Raw genomic sequence first — 21,125 nt, forward strand, 5'->3', positions numbered from 1 at the left:
TCATTCTTCCCCGACATTGTTAGGGGGACTCCTGGATACTCCCTGGTGTGTGCCCCCTCCCTCCCAGGGGTGATGGAAAGGTGGGAAGAGGAACCTTAAGCCAGGGAGGCCAGAGTGCAGGTCTGCTCTGTGCCCGAGCCAGACCTGTGTTTTCACATATTATCTAATTTAGCTCTCACCACAATCCTGGGAAGAAACTGGGCCTCTGGGCACCTTGGTGACCTGCCCAAGGTCACCCAGCTGGTCATACAGAACTAGGATTGCTCTGATTAATGGTCCCCAATGCTAAAGACATATGCCATTGAAAGTGAAAACGTGAGCAACTCAATGAATGCATTAATGATCTGAGGACTGTGGTGCTCAGGGAATTCTTTTCGATGATTGTACACACTCTTTGTTTTGCAGGTATTTAGGGGTTGAATTGGGTCCCCCCAAAAGACATGTTGATGTCCTAATCCCCCTGTACCCATGAATGTGACCCTATTTGGAAATAAGGTCTTTGTAAATGTAATCAAGTTAAAATGAGGTCCTATTGCATTAGGGTGGACTCTAATTGAAGGACTGCTGGACACAGAGACACAGACACAGAGGGAAGATGGCCATGGGAAGCTGGAGATAGAGGCAGAGATTGAAGGCATGCTGCCACGGGCCAAGGAATGCCAAGGATTCCCAGCATCCACCGCAAGACAGGAAAGGACAAGGAAAGGTTCTCCCCTAGAGCCTTCAGAGGGAGCATGGCCCAGCTGACACCCTGATTTTCACCCTCTAGCCTCCAGAACTGTATGAGAAGAAGTTTCCGTTGTGTTCAACCACCAAGTTTGTGGTACTTCTTTACGGCAGGCCCTGGAAACTATGCAAGGGGCAGTCCAAGGGCACAGGTGGGAAGCTTGAGTTCTCCTGAGGGAGTAAGGGTGGTTGGCATAACCAAGGATTCCTAGTATGTTGTGCTCTTCTTACTATACCAAATGTTAAGAATTTAGCAGGGGTTTTTTTCCAGTTTTTTTTTTTAATATATTGTTCAGATTTTTTTCCTATTGAAGTATAGTTGATTTACAATGTTGTGTTAGTTTCAGGTGTACAGCGAAGTGATTCAGTTATACATACATATATATATATTTTCAGATTCTTCTCCCTTCTCGGTTATTACAAAATACTGAGTAGAGGTCCCTGTGCTCTACAGTAGGTCCTTGTTGTTTATCTATTTTATATATAGTAGTGTGTATCTGTTAATCACAAACTCCTCATTTATCCCTCCCTCGCCTTTGCCTCTGGTAGCCGTAAGTTTGTTTTCTATGTCTGTGGGTCTGTTTCTGTTTTGTATGTAAATTCATTCGTATCATTTTTTTTTTAGATTCCATATATAAGTGTTACACGGATGGACCTAGAGATTATCATACTAAGGGAAGTAAGCCAGACAGAGAAAGACAAATATCATATGATATCTCTTATGGTGGAACCTAACAATTTTAGCAGTATTTGCACTAGTCAATCCAGGCTTTAGTTAGATAGGTCGTTTTTGTTTGTTTTGCAGTACTTATGATCTGGTTAAGTTTAATGATGTGGGGAGTTCTAAAAGGGATAGTATATACACTATTGATGCTATGTATAAAATAGATAACTAATGAGAGAACCTATGGTAGAGCTCAGGGAACTCTACTCAATGCTCTGTGGTGACCTAAATGGGAAGGAAATCCAAAAAAGAGGGGATATATGTATATGTATAGCTGATTCACTTTGCTGTGCAGTAGAAACGAATACAATACTGTAAAACAACTATACTCCAATGAAAATTTTAAAAATAAATAAATAAAAGGGATAGGGGACGTGCTGAGAGATTTGTGTGGCACTGAGTTGCTATAATCATTTCAGGACTCCTGAAAGATCATCCCTGGCTGGTGCTCTCATGCCCCACAGGGCCAACTGTGGGAGTATTTTTATGTAACTCATAAGGCCATGTGGAAGTTACTACTGAATGTCATCGGTGTGCTTCATAAATCAGAATCTCATCAGAGTCTCATTTATTTTGTCACTTTTCAATCATTTAAAGTGGATTCTCTGGAAGCACTTTTCTTTCAAAGCACTGGAAGTTTCTACCTGAAAAGTAAATACAGGATGAAGTGTAGTTTCACCATTGACCTTGAGAACCCAAAGTCCAGTTTTAGTATTGTTGCTACTTTATAGTCTGGTCTTGGTATTCGCTGTCATTTTTAAATGACTTTGTTCCTAGTTTCTCGACATTCTTATAAAAATGAACAAGTGTTTTAAAAATCCATAAATTTTATTCACGTTGAGGTAGATTATTCTAGGAAAGCATATGCAAATCTAACAATAAAATTACAAAACCAACCTGTGGTGAGTTACTGATAGTAGTCTCGTGACTTAATAGCACAAGGACAAATGTCTGTTTAGCACTTTGCCATTCATTATCATGGTCGGGCTTCATAATAACACTGGGAGGAAAGAAGCCACAAGGAGTAGCGTCCAAGAGATTGGACACTGAAATCAGACGTCTTTGCATTTGAATCCCAGCGCTACCACTTCTTAGCTGTGTGATGTTGGACACATTACTTAACCTCTCTGAGCTTCAGTTTACTCCACTGTGAAAATGGGGATAAGTTCATTAACTAATGAACTGGCTCGCCACCAAGATTAGATGAGTTAATATATGTAAAGTACTTTAATAAGCATTTAGCACGTAGTAAATTCTCAGTAAATGTAAAGTGATATTGTCTTCATATGTATGGAGTTTATTTTAGCTAATTTGACATCCGTATTGTATGATTAAGTCTTTGAGTCTTTAAGTGACAGTGACATTGAAGGGAAGAAAAGAAGGGGACTGATAGGAGAGACAGAATAGAAATACAGTTAACTGGAACTTGGTAACTCCGAGAAGAGGTGAACACAAGAGGTGAAGACAGTCTTCGAGGTGTAGTGAAAATGAGCATCAGGCTTGAAATCTCACAGAGAAGATACCTTGTTATAAATAACATTAGAGATATCTGTATAGCCCACATCATCCCTTTTCTCTGAGTACTGACCCCCTATCCTTCCCTCCTTGACACTGGGACCAAGATTCTCTCTCCCAGGAATTTATTGCTGGGATTCAGAGATAATCTCTGGTGGGGGTGGAATTGAAGAGTTGTAAACCTGTCAACTGTGGGTGAATGTTTGTGTCTCCCTAAAATTCATATGTTGAAACAATCACTGATGTGGTAGTATTTGAAGGTGTGGCCTTTGGGTAGTAATTACATCATGATGGTGGAGCCCTTATGAATAGGATTAGTGTCTTATAAGAGAAACTTCAGGGAGATCCCTCTCCCCTTCTGCCATGTGAGGATGCAGCTAGAAGATGCAGGAAGTGGGACTTCACCAGACACCGAATCTGCCGCATCTTGATCTTGGACTTCCATCATCCAGAATTGTGAGAAATAAATCTGTTGTTTATAAAACAGTGAGTTGATGATATTTTGTTAGAGCTGTCCAAACGGACTAAGACAGAGGCTGTGGGCATGAAGCAGCTGAGGGAGAGACAGAGAGGCTCTGATAGGCTTGACCCTGAAGGCTTTCCAATGGCTGGTCCAGGTGTTAGTGACACTCAGCTGTTCTCTTTGCCCTTAGATTGTCTAATGTACCCTGCAGTAATAATACGTACTTTTTCCATTAAAGTTTGATATAGGTGTCTCTTTCGTAAATGAAAGGACCACAAAAGACTGTTGCTGTGGAAACCAAGTCAGGAGAGAGGCTCAAGAAAAAAGAAATGTTCTCTAATGTCGGTTGTGCACAGAGGTTAAAGCCTAGAAGAAGCCTTTAGATTTAGTAATTAGGGGAGAAATCAGAGAAAGGCGTTTGTCTTTATAAGTCACATTATTGCTGGGATTTTTCATCTACATTAGCTTGAATGTTGACCATCACTTTTCATCTTTTATTTGTGAAATTCTGTGGGTCATGACCTAAAATATCTGTGGTCTCCAGCATGTGCTTGGATTAAGCCCTGTCTCTCTTTATTAATAGTTCTTAGATGGATATTTGCTGGTTTAAATTTTATCTGTAGTGTTCCATAGGAAAATTTGCCAACAATTCTGTTAAAAGCAAATTATCCTGTTTTAGACCACCCCATTTATCCTTAATCTTTTGAACAAGATGTGCATGATAACCACCTGTTTTCTCAGCGTTTCACCCTGTGAAATTCGCCAAGTACACCCATGAGAAGCATGGATTCTTCCTGGATTGGCGCCCCATCTCGTTCACATACTAACCTTATGGTGATAGACAAGTTTCTTAACCTCTTACGCATCAGGTTGTCCATCAGGAAAATGGGGATACTAACTCAGTTGTTGCTAAGATTTAACAGATCAATGTATTTTATAAAGCACTTAGCTAAGCTTTGTACATATGAAGCGCTCAACAAATGTTAGCTATCATAGTTATTATTAAATGCATTCAACATTCTTGACTTTCATCAAAATGTGCTTTATAAAGAATCCTTTCCTGAAAATTGACGAAGAATCAGTCTGATTAAATGCCTTGAAGGTATCAGATATATACTAAATGTTCATTTTTTTACGAGTGCTTACTGTACACCAGTATACTGTGCTAGGCATAGAGGGTCCAAGGATGATAAAACAAGAACCCTACTCTTTAAGATCTCATAGTGCAGAATTATTTCACCATCAGCTGTCATTCATTGCTGCTGTCACACAGCTTTAAAATGAATAGATTAAGTAAATAATATTAAGGGCTTATATGGGACATTTTTCTGGCAATAGTAAATGGTTATAATATTTATAGGTTATTTTCGGAAGGAAAACATCTGAGATCATGAGTGAGGAGATGTAAAATAAATCCATCACTTTAAAAACTTACTATTACAGGCAGAAAGTGCTGAGCCCTTGCCTGTGCACCGTTTTTAAATATGTTGCCATTACAGATACTTCAGTTAAGGAAGACAAATCCAATATTACCTCCTACCACTTAAGTTAATTTCTCTTCTCTGTAAAATTTCCTATTTTATAAAGACATACTTTATCTTGGCTATGTACATACTAAATTGTTCATTTTTTTACTTAGTTAAATTGTTTTCTGTCACAGTGAGAAATGCTTTTCTCTGAAGAAATGATGTTCATGCACGGGAAATAGGGTTATTTATTAAAATGGTTTATTATGAAACTAGATTTAGACATATTTCTATAATTTTGTATTTAAGTGTTTTTAGTGTCCAATGAAATGATTTTCAATGTAAAGTGGGCTTTGATAATCAGTCTCCGAAGTCTCACTTTTATAGTTAATCAAATATACCTGGTGGATTTATATCTACATGCATATGTTTAGAAATACCAGAGATGGTTTCAGTAGATCTCTATCAGTGCTTTGCTGGGTTATCATAATTAGTAAATGGCTTATGTTATTTTGTGTTTTCATTCCTCTCTGATATAATACGCCTTTGTGGATTTGGGACTCTGTGCATAGGTGTGGGAGGAACACAAAGAAATAGGAAACTTCTCAGACCTAAAAGAACAAACAGGCTGTTTTTACAAGACAAAAAACCACTTTATAACAAAGGGAAAACCCATGTTTGAGGCTGAATCTGGAGCTTGTTATTGAAGTTACATGTTGGAATTTTAGTCATATCTAGTACCTCCCAAGATAGAGGAATTACACGTAAGTGGTTTTCCCACGTAACTGAAGTTTAGCCCTTTAACTTATCTACAAAACAGAAATAGACTCACAGACATAGAAAACAAACTTATGGTTACCAAAGGGGATAGTGATGCAGCGGGATGGGGAGATAAATTAGGAGTTTGGGATTAACATATACACACTACTATGTATAAAATAGGTTAACAACAAGGACCTACTGGGCACAGGAAACTATACTCAATTTCTTGTAATAACCTATAATGGAAAAGAATCTCAAAAAGAATATATATATATATATATATATATATATATATATATATATAGAACTGAATCACTTTGCTGTACACCTGAAACTAACACAACATTATAAATTAACTATACGTCAATTAAAAAAAAAATCTTTAAGTGCCAAAACTACAATAAAACACCTGTGTTTCTGGATAACTTTCTAAAGCGTATTAAATGCGTCTTTCAACTCAGCACGCGTAGTATGCTGAACATGATGATACCAGCAGTTCTGGTTTCATGGGCCTAAAACCCAGACAGTTACCTAAGGCCCATGTTCAGAAGGGCCACTTGTATGGTTTAATGCTCTGCTGGCACTATCTGGAAATGCTTAATAATTTTTGAACACGAGGCTTGGTGCTTTCATTTTGCACTGGGCCCTGCGAATTACGTAGTCTGTCGTGGATACAGGATTTCCCTCTGGAATCTTAATGGTTGTCTGGGGCCATCAAATGTACTGCTGTTGGGCTTCCTCACTTAAGCTCAGCTTGACAGCACTGGCTTCTGTTATCAGCATGCCTCTCTCTCCCAGGGCTCTGTCTTCTAATTTGATGCTCTCATCTGCTGAGACATCATATACGTAAGGGATTCGAATAGTAAGTAGGTTGAGAATCACCAGGCTCTGAAGGGTGACCTTGAAGACCCCTCCCACAGAGTACAAGTGCACAGCATCAGTAACAGGCTTTGTGGCGTTAATTTCAGTGATCACAGGGCCGTTTTTTGCTCCTCTCCTGGACTGACTGCTTTGGTGAAGAGGCTGCTTCTGTATAAACACCATGGGGGACGGTACGATTCTGGTCCATTTCCAGTAAAAGAAAATTGTTGGAAACAAATTATTTTCAAAGCCCACTTTATTTTCAAAATTAATCATAGATGGTAAGATGGTAAGGGAGGTTTCTTTTCATGAATCTCCTGTCACATAAACCTTATGAGCTCTGAAGCTTTCCCTGTTGACTGAGGGAGAACGTTTTTATTCCAGTAATTTCTGTCCCTTCAGACTGTTCATGTACCTTCAAAGCATTGTTCTTGCTTGATGTCCTCATGTCCTAAAGGAAACCATGCTATACTTCTTTAAAAAATATAAGTACCTTTGTATATCACAGCATTCTGGATGATTTTCCTTTTTTCTTTTCTTTCTTTTTTTTTTTTTTTTTTTGACATAGGTCATAGTAACTAGGCTTTCCCTACAATTGTGCAACTTCATTTTTCACTGTCTACTTGGATTCCTATTAGCTAATCTCTGCGGTGATTTCTAGTTTTCTTCTGGTACAGTTTTCTGGTTTCCAGCATCCAAGCTATCTGTGGCAAAAGCAAGCAAAGCCAAGTAAATGTTCTGTTATTGCTTTTAGGCTGTTCATAGTATAAGAAATGTGCTGGCATTTGTATTATAAGAAAACAAGAGTCTTCAGAGTAGAAAGGGGTGTTTCTTACTTATCATTTGTTTACTTGTTCATTTATTCAACATTCAGTGTTGTTTATTGAGCCCTTATTGTGTGCCAGACACTGCAGTAGGCACCAGGGTACAGTGGGAAATAGGGAGTTGTTTTCCATTACAATAACAGTGCTTTACACACAGCAGATGCTCTAAGGAAACATGGAAGGAAGGAAGGGAGGGAGGAAGAAAATACATGCTTTGGATAATATGTATCATTTATTAACATTGCTCAGGGATTTCTGAACTCCTTTTGTAGCAAAAAGCACTTACACCTTTCTGAAGTCCAACCATGGTTGAAATTCTCCTGACTAATTGCTTTTGTTTAAACTTCCATTTGACATTTGAACTATTTTCAAAATGTCATCTCTGGATTCAGTTGCCTCTGAGGAATCGAAAGAAATTTTATATTGACACAGTCTACAAGTCATCAGAATGTGCACAGTCCTGGAAATTTCATAAGTGTTCACAAAAGAAAATTAAGTGGTCCTTGGTCTTTTTTAAAATCAGTTAATCCTAGGTTATCAAAGTACTTTGGGAATTGCAGCATCAATTTTGTGCCAGGTCTTAACATTAACTGAAATGGTTAAAGGTGTGGGCATAGTTAAAACAATGTCACAGTGACCTTCTACCTCTGTGATGCTGTCCTTCTAATATGTTGGATTTTAATGTGATTTGACATGTGGAGCGGGGAAAGCAGGTAATTATTTGGGAAATGCCTTTTACTTTCATAAACAAGAGGAAAATGGGAGTTGGTCTTTGCTAATAGATATAATAATAATTGCAATCATAATTGTAATTTATATGATGCGTCACAGTATTAAAACTCTCACATATTTTATCTATGATAGGTTTAGAATAACCTCTTTTACAAGATGAAAGTCTACCTAGGCCACCTATAGAAAAGTTCTCTAGAATTAGAATTTTATACCTGAGAATCAAAAGCAGCAGACAAATCTCGGTTACTAAGCAATCTTACTTAGATCCTTTATTTTTGAGGAAGGCCAACCATTGTACTGAGAGTTAAAATAAAGAAAGGGGTTGTGATAAAAATACAGCCAGATGTCTATAAACCTCATTAGCAACAAAATATTGGAAGCAGCGTGTTGTGTACCTGTGGGTTTGGTCTGTATCATAAATTCATCGTAACTAAATTCAGTATTTTCTGGCCTTCCATGAGTTGATGATATTGTTGTACCTTGACTTATGTAATAATTATGAATTAATTAATTCAGCAAACACATATGGAAAACCTTCTCCGTGTCAGGTGCTGTGCTAGGCCCTGGGAGTGCAAAAGGAATAACACGTCATCCCTTAAGATAGGCAGGGTCTTCAGACTTTTGTTACAATTTTTGCAGTATTTCATGTCATTTTTATTGATCCCTACTGAACAAATGGTTCCTTACCCATAAATAGCTTTAATTTCCCCTGCCTCCTGGGTTCTTTGTCAAGAGAAGAATGACTGTAAACCAATATTTCCATGCACTGGAGGAGCATGCCTGAACCCTGGTGTCAGGCCTCTTGTGGAAAGAAGAATCTCAGATGGTTCTGTTTGGGGTATACAGTCCTCAGCTAAACATTAAAGTGAATACATTTCTAAAAGGATGTTGGTGAGGAGAAGCTGGTATCCTTTCAAAACTAAATGTAGAGCTGAAACAGAAACAGACTCAGAGAACAGACTTGTGGTTGTCAAGGGGGAGGGGGTGGGGGAGGGATGGATTGGGAGTTTGGGATTAGCAGATGCAAACTATTATATATAGGATGGATGAACAACGAGGTCCTACTGCATAGCACAGGGAAGTATAGTCAATATCCTGTGATAAACCATAATGGAAAAGAATATGAAAAAGAATATATGTATATGTATAACTGACTCCCTTTGCTGTACAGCAGAAATTAACACAACATTGTAAATCAACTATACGTCAGTACAATTTTTTTTAAAAAGTAAATGTAGAGCCACGGATCTGTTTTAACCACAAATCAAACATAACCCTATTACAAACGGACTGTCATCCCCTGACCTGTCTCCTCCAACCCAGGAAGTAAATCACACTGTGAAACCTGGGCCTTTAGCAGAGTCGTAACCCTTAGAAGAGGTTCCCAGAGTCCTGTCCCCAACCAGGAAAGCTCCCAGAATTGACAAAGACTCCTGGTGCTTTCGATGGACAGCGCCCTCCTCTGGGGGCAGGAAGGAGTAGCCGGCCACCTCAGCCCTCAGGGAGCTCCTGTTTGAGCGGGAATGGTCATTCTTGTGGTTGGATCTTATGGCAGTGAAGCAACTAACTCCCTTCCGACAGGTTTTGAGCTGAGGTGAGCCAGACACCGTGCCCATGTCTTATTGAACTGTCAGAGGCATGTGCTGTAATTAACGTTCACTGTGCCACAGCTGCTCAAAAAAGTTCGGTCTTGCTGGGTCAAAGCACGAGTTCTTCCCTTGGCCTCTAAGGATGGTTCTGATGGGTTCCCGTCTGCCCCTCCATGCCCCACTCCCCACTGCCTGCCTTCTGTCACCCGTGCACTTGGGCACACTCTTGCCCTGGGGCTGTGGCCCCCTCTGGTCCTGCTGCCTGGAATGCTTTTCCCCTTGACCCCCCGCATGATTGGCTCACTAGTTCCTTCCTCCAGTGCCACCCTCTAAAGCAGCCTTCCTTGCCCACCCCATCTAGTACTGCAATTCCCAATTCTTCCTATGCCCCTCCCTGCTTTATTTCTCTCATAAACACTTACCACTGTCTAACAGAGTATATCTCAGAGTATATATTTATTTTGCTTCTTCTTTATTTCCCCACTAGAATGGAGGCTCCAGGAAGACAGGGCTTTTGTCTGTTTGTTGACCCCTGTATATTCTGTCTTGAACAGTGACTGGCAAGTAGTAGATGTTTAGTAAATTATTTGTTGAATAAATAAATGAATGATTGGATAAATTAGTGAGGGAATAAATTTGCCAGAATTCTTACTCTGAGAGGTTACAAATAAGGAGGTCCAAATTTGTACTCTCTCTGTCGAGAGGCCATGCATTATACCTTCCAAACCAAAAGGCTAGGGAGTAGGGACGATGTGAAGTTGATTTTTAAAATGTGCAGGTGTCAAGGAGAGAAAAGACCTATACAGGAAGGTGTAGAAGCAGAGGCGGCCAGGTGCATCTGTTACCGAGACCAAGTTTGCTCTGCTCGCCGCACGACAGGCCAATGAATCTGGAGACGAGGTGCTGAGGCAAGGAATACGACTTTATTCGGAAAGCTGGCAGACCAAGAAGATGGCAGACTAGTGTCTCTTGAAAAACCATCTTATTGGGGTTTGGATGCCAGTTTCTTTTATAGCACAGAGAGGGAGAGGAGGTGAGCAAGTGAAATAAAGTAAAAAGGCCATAAGATTTGCAATTGTCCCCTGGAATGGCCAGCCTCGGGGTGGGGATGTGTTAATTTCTTCTTTCTTGCAGCCATTCACAGGTGGGCAGGGCCAGGATGTTTCCCTGAACAAAGGCACTTTGGTTTAACATTCAGGCAGAGGGGCAGGGTTCCCTGAGGCAGGCCATTGTGTATAGACAGCTTCCTTTTAGTGAACAAAAGCAACAGGAAGCAAAGGTTAAAGTAAAAGAAACAGATCCAACATGTAGTCAGATTTGGTTCTTGCCTGTTACACATCCTTTCCCCACTGTGCTGGGTTTGGATGGGAATTTGCCTTGCCAAGCATCTATTTAAAGACAGCGTTTCCCCTGTGCAGTCATGGGTGTTTCATGCTCTGTACCAAAGCCATTTCAAAGCCACCTCTGGACATGCTGTTGCTTAGCAAATAGCCTTCGCATCCTGAGATAACTGATAGTAGGATGCAACCGGGCATTTCTAAAGTTAAGCTTTTGATCCTGGAAACATTTACAACTGCACTTAGAGAAATTGTCATTTTTTTTCCACTTCTCTCTCTGCGTGCTTGTTAGATTTTTCCATACGTTGTTTATAATAACTTTTCCCTGTGGTTGAAGATAACAGATTTTTGCTTTTAATTCAAGAAATGTCGTCTGCCGTAATGTTTTGCAACACGATACTTTCCAAGTTTCAAAGTGAGAGTGTGTTGTCTGATTGTGTTTTTGCATGTGAAGCTGTAGAAATGGTGATAATAGCCCCAGAACTGCAGTGTGCAGCTCCTGCCCTTCCATTCTTGTCAGTGTGTTTAAGTGAATGTAAAGGATTTTTTTTTTGTCATTGTAATTTAAATTCAGAAGGAGTCTATTTGTATGGTAATTGTAAGCTAAGGAAAACAGTGTTTCATTTCTCTCTGGGATTTGTTTTCTGACATCTTCACATTCTCTAGTACTTTAACCTGGCAACAGCATATTAACAGCAATTCATACTCCGTATTTGAACATGTAGAACAATCCCCAGCAGATTAATACATGATGAGGAGAAAAAAACCAAGAAGGGATGTTGAGGCCATCATTAATTTTGCTTTCATAAACCATATCTTGGTGCTTTCTGATCTGAACTGAAATTAGAATCACCCTAGAGTTTTCAACATCCAGAAAAAATATTATCGTCACACGGAAGCACAAACAGCATTGCCCTTCTTTTAAAGACTGAGATTCCAACACGAGGATACAAATGATAATCTCATTGTTCGAATTCATTATTTTTCAACAAGGCTTTTTAAGGGGGTAATCTTCTTTCTGTGAGCACAGTCAGGAAGGACCTCTTTAACTAACTGCTCATCCAGTGTGCCCTTAACCAGAGGAAGATGGAGAGTTAAAGAGACTTCTCTCTCAATTCAAGCGATTACAGCATGTTCTTGTCTTAAGTGAGAGAGTTGTGAGGCCAGGGGTTATATCTTCAATCACATCAAATCAGACTTATTTGTTCACAAAACAAGCTCAGTTAGATTAATTTTAGGTGAGGTGATTCAGCTAATACCTTAAGGTTTCTTCAACTCAGGTGTCTTGTGCTCAGATGCCTGCCAGGACAGGTAGGTGGTAACATAAGGGAGCGGTATGAGCCTGGTCAAATAGCTGCACAGAAAACAGGACATTGGCTACACAGGTCCAGCTGGCAGCTTTACCTTAAACCACTGAAGGTGGCCAAACAGACAGTCCTGCCCCCCATCCCCCAACCCCCATCGATTTGGGTTGGCCAAAAAGTTCCTTCGGTTTTAAAGTAAAAATAAAAGACATTTTCATTTTCACCAAGAACTTTATTGGACAACGTATTCACCTTTTTGTTCCACTACCTTCTGCCATTTTTCAGGCAACTTCGTAATTCCACCTTCCCAAAACTTTTTATCTTTGTGAGCAAAGAACTGTTCCAGGTGCCTTTTACAGTCTTCCAGGGAATTGAAATTTTTTCCATTAAGGGAATTTTGTAAAGATCCAAAGGTGCAATGTCTGGTGAATACGGAGGATGAGTCAGAATTTCCCAGCCAAGCTGTAACAGTTTTTGCCTGGTCATCAAAGAAACATGCAGTCTTGTGTTATCCTGATGAAAGATGATGCATTTTCTGTTGACTAATTCTGGATGCTTTTCGTCGAGTGCTGCTTTCAGTTGGTCTAATTGGAAGCAGTACTTGTTGGAATTAATCGTTTGGTTTTCCAGAAGGAGCTCATAATAGAGGACTCCCTTCCAATCCCACCATATACACAACATCACCTTCTTTGGATGAAGACCGGCGTTTGGTGCGGTTGGTGGTGGTTCATTTCACTTGCCCCAGGATCTCTTCCGTTCCACATTATTGTACAGTATCCTCTTGTCATCACCCATCACAATTTGTTTTAAAAACAGAACATTTTCGTTACGTTTCAGTAGAGAATCACATGCGGAAATATGGTCAAGAAGGTTTTTCTTCGCTTAACTTACATGGAACCCAAACATCAAAGCAATGAACATAACCAAGCTGGTGCAAATGATTTTCAACACTTGATTTGGATATTTGTGTATGTCAGCTATCTCCTGCGTGGTATAACATTGATTGTTCTCAATTAATGTCTCGGTTTGATTACTATCAACTTCAACTGGTCTACCCAACTGTGGACCATCATCCAGCAAGAAATCTCCAGCACGAAACATCACAGACCACTTTTGACAAGTTTGATCAGTCACAGCACCTTCTCCATACACTGCACAAATCTGTTTTTTTTTTTTTTTTTTGCATTTCATTTGCATTCTTACCTTTCTTGAAATAATAAAGTGTAATATGCTGAAAATGTTGCTTTTTTTCTTCCATCTTCAATACTAAAATGGCTACACAAAAATTCACCAATTTTGATGTTGTTTTTTAAATGCACGCTGATATGACAGCTGTCACAATACAACTAACAAAATTGTTACAAATGAAGTTAAAGACAACTAAGCGCTACTAGAGCCATCTTACAGAAAAATACGAACGAACGTCTTGGCCAACCCATAAAAGAAGGTTGCCACTTTTTAATCCCAAAGGATGATTGAGTACAGAATGTTGCATTGAAGTGGCCAGCCCTTTCTTCAAGGGATGCTATAAATCATGGTTTTCATGCAAAATCCCTCGATTTTTATATAATGTTAGTTCAAATCTAAAAGAAGCAGTCGTAGGCACCAACCTAACAAAACGTGCCTATGGCCTTAACTTTCGCAGGTCCAAGATCAAAATGAGAACAAATAGAGGCCCACATGCCACAAGTATAAATATTTAAAAGTAATAAATCAAGCTGGCAAAACTGTTAATGAAATATGTTCCATCCTCAGACTTTGACAAATATTCAAATCTGAAAGGCCGTATTTAAAACTAGAGTTCTCTGCATCCTACGAGTACCAGACAAAGTGGAGTGGAGAGAGCAGGCCCTGCAAGCCCCTACTCCTACCCAGCTTCTCGTCTCACCCCCGGCTCTGTTCCAGGTGCACGTGTGTGGACACCTCAGGCCACGTGGCTAAGCTCTGCTCTCTCACGCTCCAACACTTGCCTCCTATAAACAGCTGCCTCTTAACCAACCCTCTGTCCTGGGCAATGCTACCCCAGGGAGAAGGGATCCAGTGAAGAGACCCACTCAAGCCTGGAAACAGGCTATAGGTAGTCATTGAGGCAGAGAATTCCAGAATCCCTAAAACCAGAGCTTGGTCCAGAATCTAGACTTTAGAATGTGTGGGGAGGGTCATGCAGTGACACAAAGTGGGCACATCTCCTTGGTCCTCAGACTCTTGGTTTTGTTGGGGGATGCATGGCTGAAGGGGGGCCGGGGGCTGCCTTCTGCATTATAGGGGCAGAGACTTCGGTGGCTGGAATCTCAGGGCAGTGTTTAGGCCCTTGATTGATAGAATATTTGTTCCCAGTGAGATCTTAGAGATCATCTTATTCGTCCAAGACCTCAGTTTACAAAGGAAGATCCTGGCTAATGAGAGGCAGTGTCCATTCGTGTAGAATCAAAGGCTTTTTAGTTGACTGTGTCTGATGTATTTGAACCTAATCCTTAGTCCAGTAATTTGCCAGATCAGTGACACGTTACCTAGCTTCCTTGAGCCTTGGTTTCCTCCTCTGGAAAATGGAGATGAAATAAATGTTTTTCTGGCCTATCAAGGGCTTTTCTAACCAGTTATGGTTGAGACCTTTGGTTACTGGTTCATCCTAGCAGAACTTCCTCCCTAGGGAATGTCTATTCCATGCAACTCTCTCTCAGCCCCAGTTGTTTGCTTTAGGCTCTTCTGGTTAAACACAAGGACAGTCTGAGGCTGCCTTTCTAGTACTTGAATTGTCTTTCACTTTTCCATGAGAAAAGAACAGCATAAGGAAATTAGCTTGATGATGTTGTTTAAATATGAAAAAGTTCATGTCTTTCCTCTGAATCTGATGGTGATAAGTTTTCAATTTTTAGGGCCCTTGTAACCATTTTCAAAGCTATGTGTAATTTCTAAAATTAATTTGTTCAAAGGACTTGGTGCTTAGATTCTTGCTTAAGTTTCCCTGGAAACTTATACCCATGTAGCTTTTATGTATCAGTAAATGATCTTTTCAAAGACAGACTTTTATGTTTTTGTTTTAGGAAGACAGGAGAGAAAAGAGGGAGAGACAGTTTCCTTACTAAGAGGAATATATTTTAAACACAGTTTAAATCAAAGCTTTTCCTAAATTATAAGACTAGTTATTTGGTGTGGAATTTAGAATGTAATACTGAAGTGAGAGAAGTTGGCATTTGCAGGTTTCATTGGCCACCAGCAATGACCATTGAGTGTTGGCATCGGGCTTACATTCTCTTTTATTTAGTATATTAAGTCAGTTGTTTAAAAAAAGAAAGTCTGGCTAATTAGCCTGCCAAGATCATAATACTGTCTGGTTCTAAGGTTATATAAGCCTGAAAACCCCATTATAGAATACTTCTTTTTTGTGCAGAATAGTCCCTAATGCCTGAAAATGTCATAATTGCCTCTTCATCTTGGAAAGGCAATAGATATTATTGGATACACACTTCCTCACAGACTCATTCACATTTTTCTTATCTTAGGCATTGTCCCCCACCATGAGGACATTTTCCTTTAGGACAAGCGATAACCTATATTTTAGTACAAGCAGATCTAGTTGTATATAAGAATATGTCAAACCAAGAAGCCCATTCAAAATGTTTTCTGCTCTTTTAGTCATAACATAGTTTTATTATGTTGGAGTTTAAGGTTGCTATTGTTCACCTGCCATCAGCCTATTATTGAAGTTCCTTTCTCTCCTCATGGTTTCCATGACCCAGTGAGCTGGAACACGGACTAAGTAGTGGATCCCAAATAATAGTAGAAGAAGATATATGCGAATGTTGTGATTTTGGCATTTAGTGAAGGTATAGGTTCATGATGATGATGACTCACACTTTGGTGTATCTGCCAAGCCTACTTAATGATCAATATGATCGTTCCCAGTTCATCACTGAAAAAAGTGAAATTCAGGAATCGAACTTGCCAGGGTCACTCAATTAGTAAGTAGCAGGATAAGGACTCAAGGTCAGAGCCAGTGACTCAAGAGCCTGTGTTTTTGTCCAATACACCGTGGATACAGAGACAGAAATGATAGCCAACATTTTTTAGTAATAGGAGCTGCCTTACACATATGCTCTCACTCCATTTCATTCCAGCAAGCCAGAGAAGGGCATTATGATTAGCTGCATTTTATAGATGAGGACCCTGAAGCCTGGAGAGTTTTTATAAATGTACCCAAATCACACAGCTTGTAAATACAAGAGTTGGGATTTACTCCAGGGCCTCTAGAATGCTGGGCCTTTTGACCAGAAAAGGGAGAAACCTTCAAGAATTCAAAGCCAATTTTTGTTTTAAATCATTTTCTATGGTATTTAGCAGATAACACTAGGGAATTAAGCCATAAAGAGATGCCAAAGTGTCTATATTTGAGTTCACCAGACAAAAATTTCCCAGTGGATTCCTTCATCCGGTTGTATGAGCTATTGAGTGGTGTTTCACCGCCCAGCTTAAATGAATAGACTACCAGCCAAGCGAGAAGAGCCAGCAGGCTGCAAGCTGTGGTTTTGTAAATGTTCAGCGATTACAGTGGATAATTATTAATATTATTTTGATTTATTTTGCAGAAGACATAATCCATCTGTATGTATGTACATATATATGCATATATATGTATATGTATATATTTATATTTGGCTAAAGATTCAGGAAAGTTTTCAGGGAGATTTTCATATGTGTCCGCTTTCTCAAGTTGCTCTCTTGTGACTTCTCTACATTAGGCAGTGATGACCCCGGCGAGCATTGGCCAAATCCATTTCCCTGCTGTCCTGAGTAGCCTCTCTGCAGAGTCCCTGCTAAGATAGAAATTCACAAACAATAGGTGGCCATTGCCAGCAATTTGAACACAGCAGTCTTGGTCCTTGGCAGCAGTAACCAGCAATTGGCAAGCTATTACCCAAATCCCCTGCCAAGAGAAAGCTAGGACTTTTGAAATTACCTTGTTCCTTCCACCTGGTTGCTACATTTCTCTCTTTTACAAAAACGGGCTTTGTGTGTGCAAGTATGTTACTTGATAGCCTTCATGCTAAAACTGTCCTTGGCATGAGCGGATTTGGGTCTTCACAGACGTTTAGCAAAATGAGTGCCCTTCCATATGGAAACGCAGTTCTTTCCTTGGATACAGGATTTGATTTGGGAGTCCTCTGCTTCTTGATATCCTATGGCACCTTAACTGAAAATTATAAGAAGACGGATTGTGTATGTGGGTCTGTGCTGTATATCAATGTGTTGAGTGGTAATTCACACCTGATTTTTTTCTTTTAGTACAAGCATAGAATCAAAGGTGTCCGGAGCTTATGTAACCATTTTACCGAGAAGGAAACCGAGATACACAAAGTTTAATTGATTTGCCAAAAGTCAGGAACCTAATTTAATTCATTGGATGTTTGTTGACCCCCTGCTAAATGTGGAAGAGGGTGGCAATAAGAAAATGTAAAATATATTGTTAGGGGTATACCTACATATATGCAGGACATAAGCCACAGTATAAATCTGTGTAATTAAGAAAAAATATTATCATGGGTAATAGCTACTTTAATTGAGAAAAGGAGAGCTCAACATTGTTTAAGAGATTACAGAGGATCCAGACCCTGAACTCGTTCACTCATTTATTAACTCAGCAAAGTGAATGCTTTGCTTACTATTTGCCAGGCGCTTCCTAGAATTTGGAGATGGCCCAGCAAATAAGGTGCATGTGGTTGCTGCCGTCATAGAGTTCAAGGTTCAGTGGGGCACAGAGATAGATGGGGAGGAGTAGCACAGTATGATAAGTCTTCTGATGAGACAGGATGCTGTGGAAACTCAGGGTTGGGGGACGCTAAACCCAGATTCCAGGAGTCTGGGGATGGGTTGTGTCTAAACCCATCGGTGGAGGCGTGATGGGGGGCATTTTGGGAGGGAGCCATCATAAAGAGGATGAGAACATGAATTGCCTGGGGAAGAGCCCTGTGCTGGACACTGTGCTAAACACTTCCCATACAGTATCTTTTCTAATTCTCGCAACAATGTTAAGTGGTATGTATATTGTTAACTGAGGTCAACTGACTTGCCCAAAGTCACATAGCCAGCAGACAGAGAAGCAGGAATCTAACTTAGGTCTGCATCTCGGAGAGCTGTACTCTTAAGAAACCACTTATAGAAAAGGATTTTAGTTAACATTTAAAACATGGTTTTAGGGCTTCCCTGGTGGCGCAGTGGTTGAGAATCTGCCTGCCAATGCAGGGGACACGGGTTCGAGCCCTGGTCTGGGAGGATCCCACATGCCGCGGAGCAACTACGCCCGTGAGCCACAACTACTGAGCCTGCGCGTCTGGAGCCTGTGCTCTGCAACAAGAGAGGCCGCGATAGTGAGAGGCCCGCGCACCGCGATGAAGAGTGGCCCCCGCTTGCCACAACTAGAGAAAGCCCTAGCACAGAAACGAAGACCCAACACAGCCATAAATAAATAAATGAACAAATACTTTAAAACAAAAAACAAACAAACAAAAAAAAAAACATGGTTTTAAACATGGCTTGATATGATGATGTGTCGACATCCATTGGTCTTTGGGGTATCTTGGACCCTGGATGATCCAGGAGACACTTGCCTTTTGGCCCCAACTGGAGTATACCCTTGGTCTTCTGGCAGCTCATTATGGGTTTCTTTCTTTGTGTTCAGCAGGCCCCTTGCTTGCCCCTCTGACCTCCCTCAGCAGCATTCCAGCTAAGCTGCCTCTTTGGCTCTGAGGTCTCTACCCAGCCCACTTGCTGCTTGTCACTTGCTCCATGAACCAGCCCTTTTTTCTGCTCTTCTCCTGGTACCTGAGCTACCACTTGGATCTGACCTCAGGCCACTCACTAGCCTCAGTCTTTGAGTGTGGCCCAGCCTCCAGATTCCCAAATTCTATGGCCCAGATGAGTCTGAACCTTAAAGTACATTTTCCTTTCTACCCATCATCCTCTATCTGTGTCTTCGACCCGATCCCTCTGTGGCAGGGCTAAGCCCCAGTGGTTTCTATAGGCCAATTGGAGGCCAGAAAATATCCTCAACTTCATCAGATGTCTGGGTTCAGCCTGGGGGTCATTCTCTGAAAGAACCTGTAGTGGAAATATATGGTTCAAATTTGCCTTTCTTGGGACTTTCTAAATCTCTCTACTCTAAGAAAACTATTATGTCAATACCAACGCTCTCAGCCAACTTTAAAACAAAGGATCTAATTTTCTCTCACCTTCTACATTTAAAACAGGGAGACCTCTTCCTTAGGCTTCCTCCCACCTGACCTGTTTCACTATTGCAACTTACTTAGGTGATCTTTGTCTTTTTCCCGTGAGGGGTGTGTGTGTGTGTGTGTGCGCGCTTGTGTGTTTTCTCAGCCATTTTCCCTCAACTTCTCTACTAAAATTTGGATAAATATCATTTTCATGGACTTTGAAATCCAGCCTTTCATATTTTTTTTCATATTTTACAACGAATGCCTGTTATTGTAGAAACAGAAGACAGGCCAGGAATTTTTAGTCTTTTACAGTTCTCTATTACATTAGAACATGCAAGGAAATCATTTCTTACTGAAACTGCTACGCTTGGTCGTGTTATTACAGGAAACACGCTGTGGACTTGTTTTGACAGTGAAACATCTTTAGACTAAAATTTTAAATTGCTCATCCAGCTAAGGTTGGTTGCTGTTCAGTAATAATTCTCAGGTGTTACTTGTTTCAAATTTCAGAATTTTTTTAAAAAGATTCTAGCAAGTAAGGATAGAATGTGACAAATTCAGTGAGGTATAAGATAAGCCTGTCTTTATGCTTCTTAGGGCAAATCATATTTTGTCTTAGCACAGCCTTCTTGCCTTTGGTATGCTCAAAGAAATTAATTTGACTGTTTACGATGTTATTTAATTTTCAGTAATTATTCAAGCATATATAATCACAGACATCTATGAAGTAGGCAGATGGGTCAGCAATTGTGCATGTAATTAGAAATAACCCTTGAAATATAAAAGTAGATTTTAATATTCAGCTTCTAAAGAATTGCTAACATTACAAATTGCTCATACCCTGAAGTGGCAGCCAGTGATGTAAAAACTTAAATATAAGAATTCAAATGAAAATTTCAGCCTTCTCAGCACCAAGCAGTTATCGAATGACAGTAGAAAGTCATGGCAAAATCACTTAAAGGGACACTCTTTCTTTCTTTAACATCAAAATATGATGTGTTTGTAACTAATTATTACTTGAATAATTAAATTTGAAATTATTTAGTTTTGAGTGTCTCTTTTTATAGCAAGCCACACACTCAAATGGAAAAAGTCATGTTTAAGAATCATATTAGTAAATTCCAGCTCACTTGAAGATTCTTAGAGAGAGGAAAACAAAATATTCTGCTTTAAAAATGAAGGACAGCACTCCTATTTACTATTGTCAGTAAATATAAGGAATGTACTTCATTGACTGTTGAGAGATGGGGAGAGGCAGACTCTTCTGGTGAAATGAATTCTGGTTTTAGATTAATGAGTTCTGGATTCAAGTCCTTGGTCTGCTATTTATAAGATAAATAACTTGAAGTTTCTTTAAGTCTCAGGACTTATTGGTATTTTTGCTGTAGAGGCTACTCTTTTCTTCTAACATGGTCTCTAACACTCTTGATAAAGTATTTTTTTTTTTAATATAAATTTATTTATTTATTTTTTCACTCTGTTGGGTCTTCGTTGCTGCATGTGGGCTTTCTCTAGTTGTGGTGAACGGGGGCTACTCTTCGTTGTGTTGTACAGGCTTCTCATTGCAGTGGCTTCTCTTTGTTGCGAGCACGGGCTCTAGGCACACGGGCT

The 21,125-nt window shown here is 40.0% G+C and overlaps 1 protein-coding gene and 1 long non-coding RNA gene across 12 annotated transcripts in view; one reads left to right on the forward strand and one right to left on the reverse strand.

Moving 5' to 3' along the window:
• FAT3 (FAT atypical cadherin 3) overlaps positions 1–21,125 on the forward strand; it is a 702,395-nt gene that overhangs the window by 320,049 nt on the left and 361,221 nt on the right. Inside the window, exon 5 of one of the 11 annotated variants that reach the window (XM_082340442.1) lies at positions 542–5,990. The exons of the other annotated variants lie outside the window; for them this stretch is intronic. Coding sequence (XP_082196568.1) covers positions 542–747 — 206 coding nt within the window. The 3' untranslated portion in view covers positions 748–5,990. Of the gene's footprint in view, positions 1–541; positions 5,991–21,125 lie in introns of those variants that run through there. 11 annotated transcript variants of the gene reach the window in all.
• On the reverse strand, positions 12,137–20,694 carry LOC309605148. The gene is made up of 2 exons (XR_014231255.1): positions 18,830–20,694; positions 12,137–18,499 (listed from the first exon to the last, which is right to left on the reverse strand). It is a non-coding gene; the product is annotated as an uncharacterized lncRNA (long non-coding RNA).

The sequence above is a fragment of the Balaenoptera borealis genome (genome assembly GCF_965194805.1).
Source record: "Balaenoptera borealis genome assembly, chromosome: 11".
NCBI classification, from domain to species: Eukaryota; Metazoa; Chordata; class Mammalia; order Artiodactyla; family Balaenopteridae; genus Balaenoptera; species Balaenoptera borealis.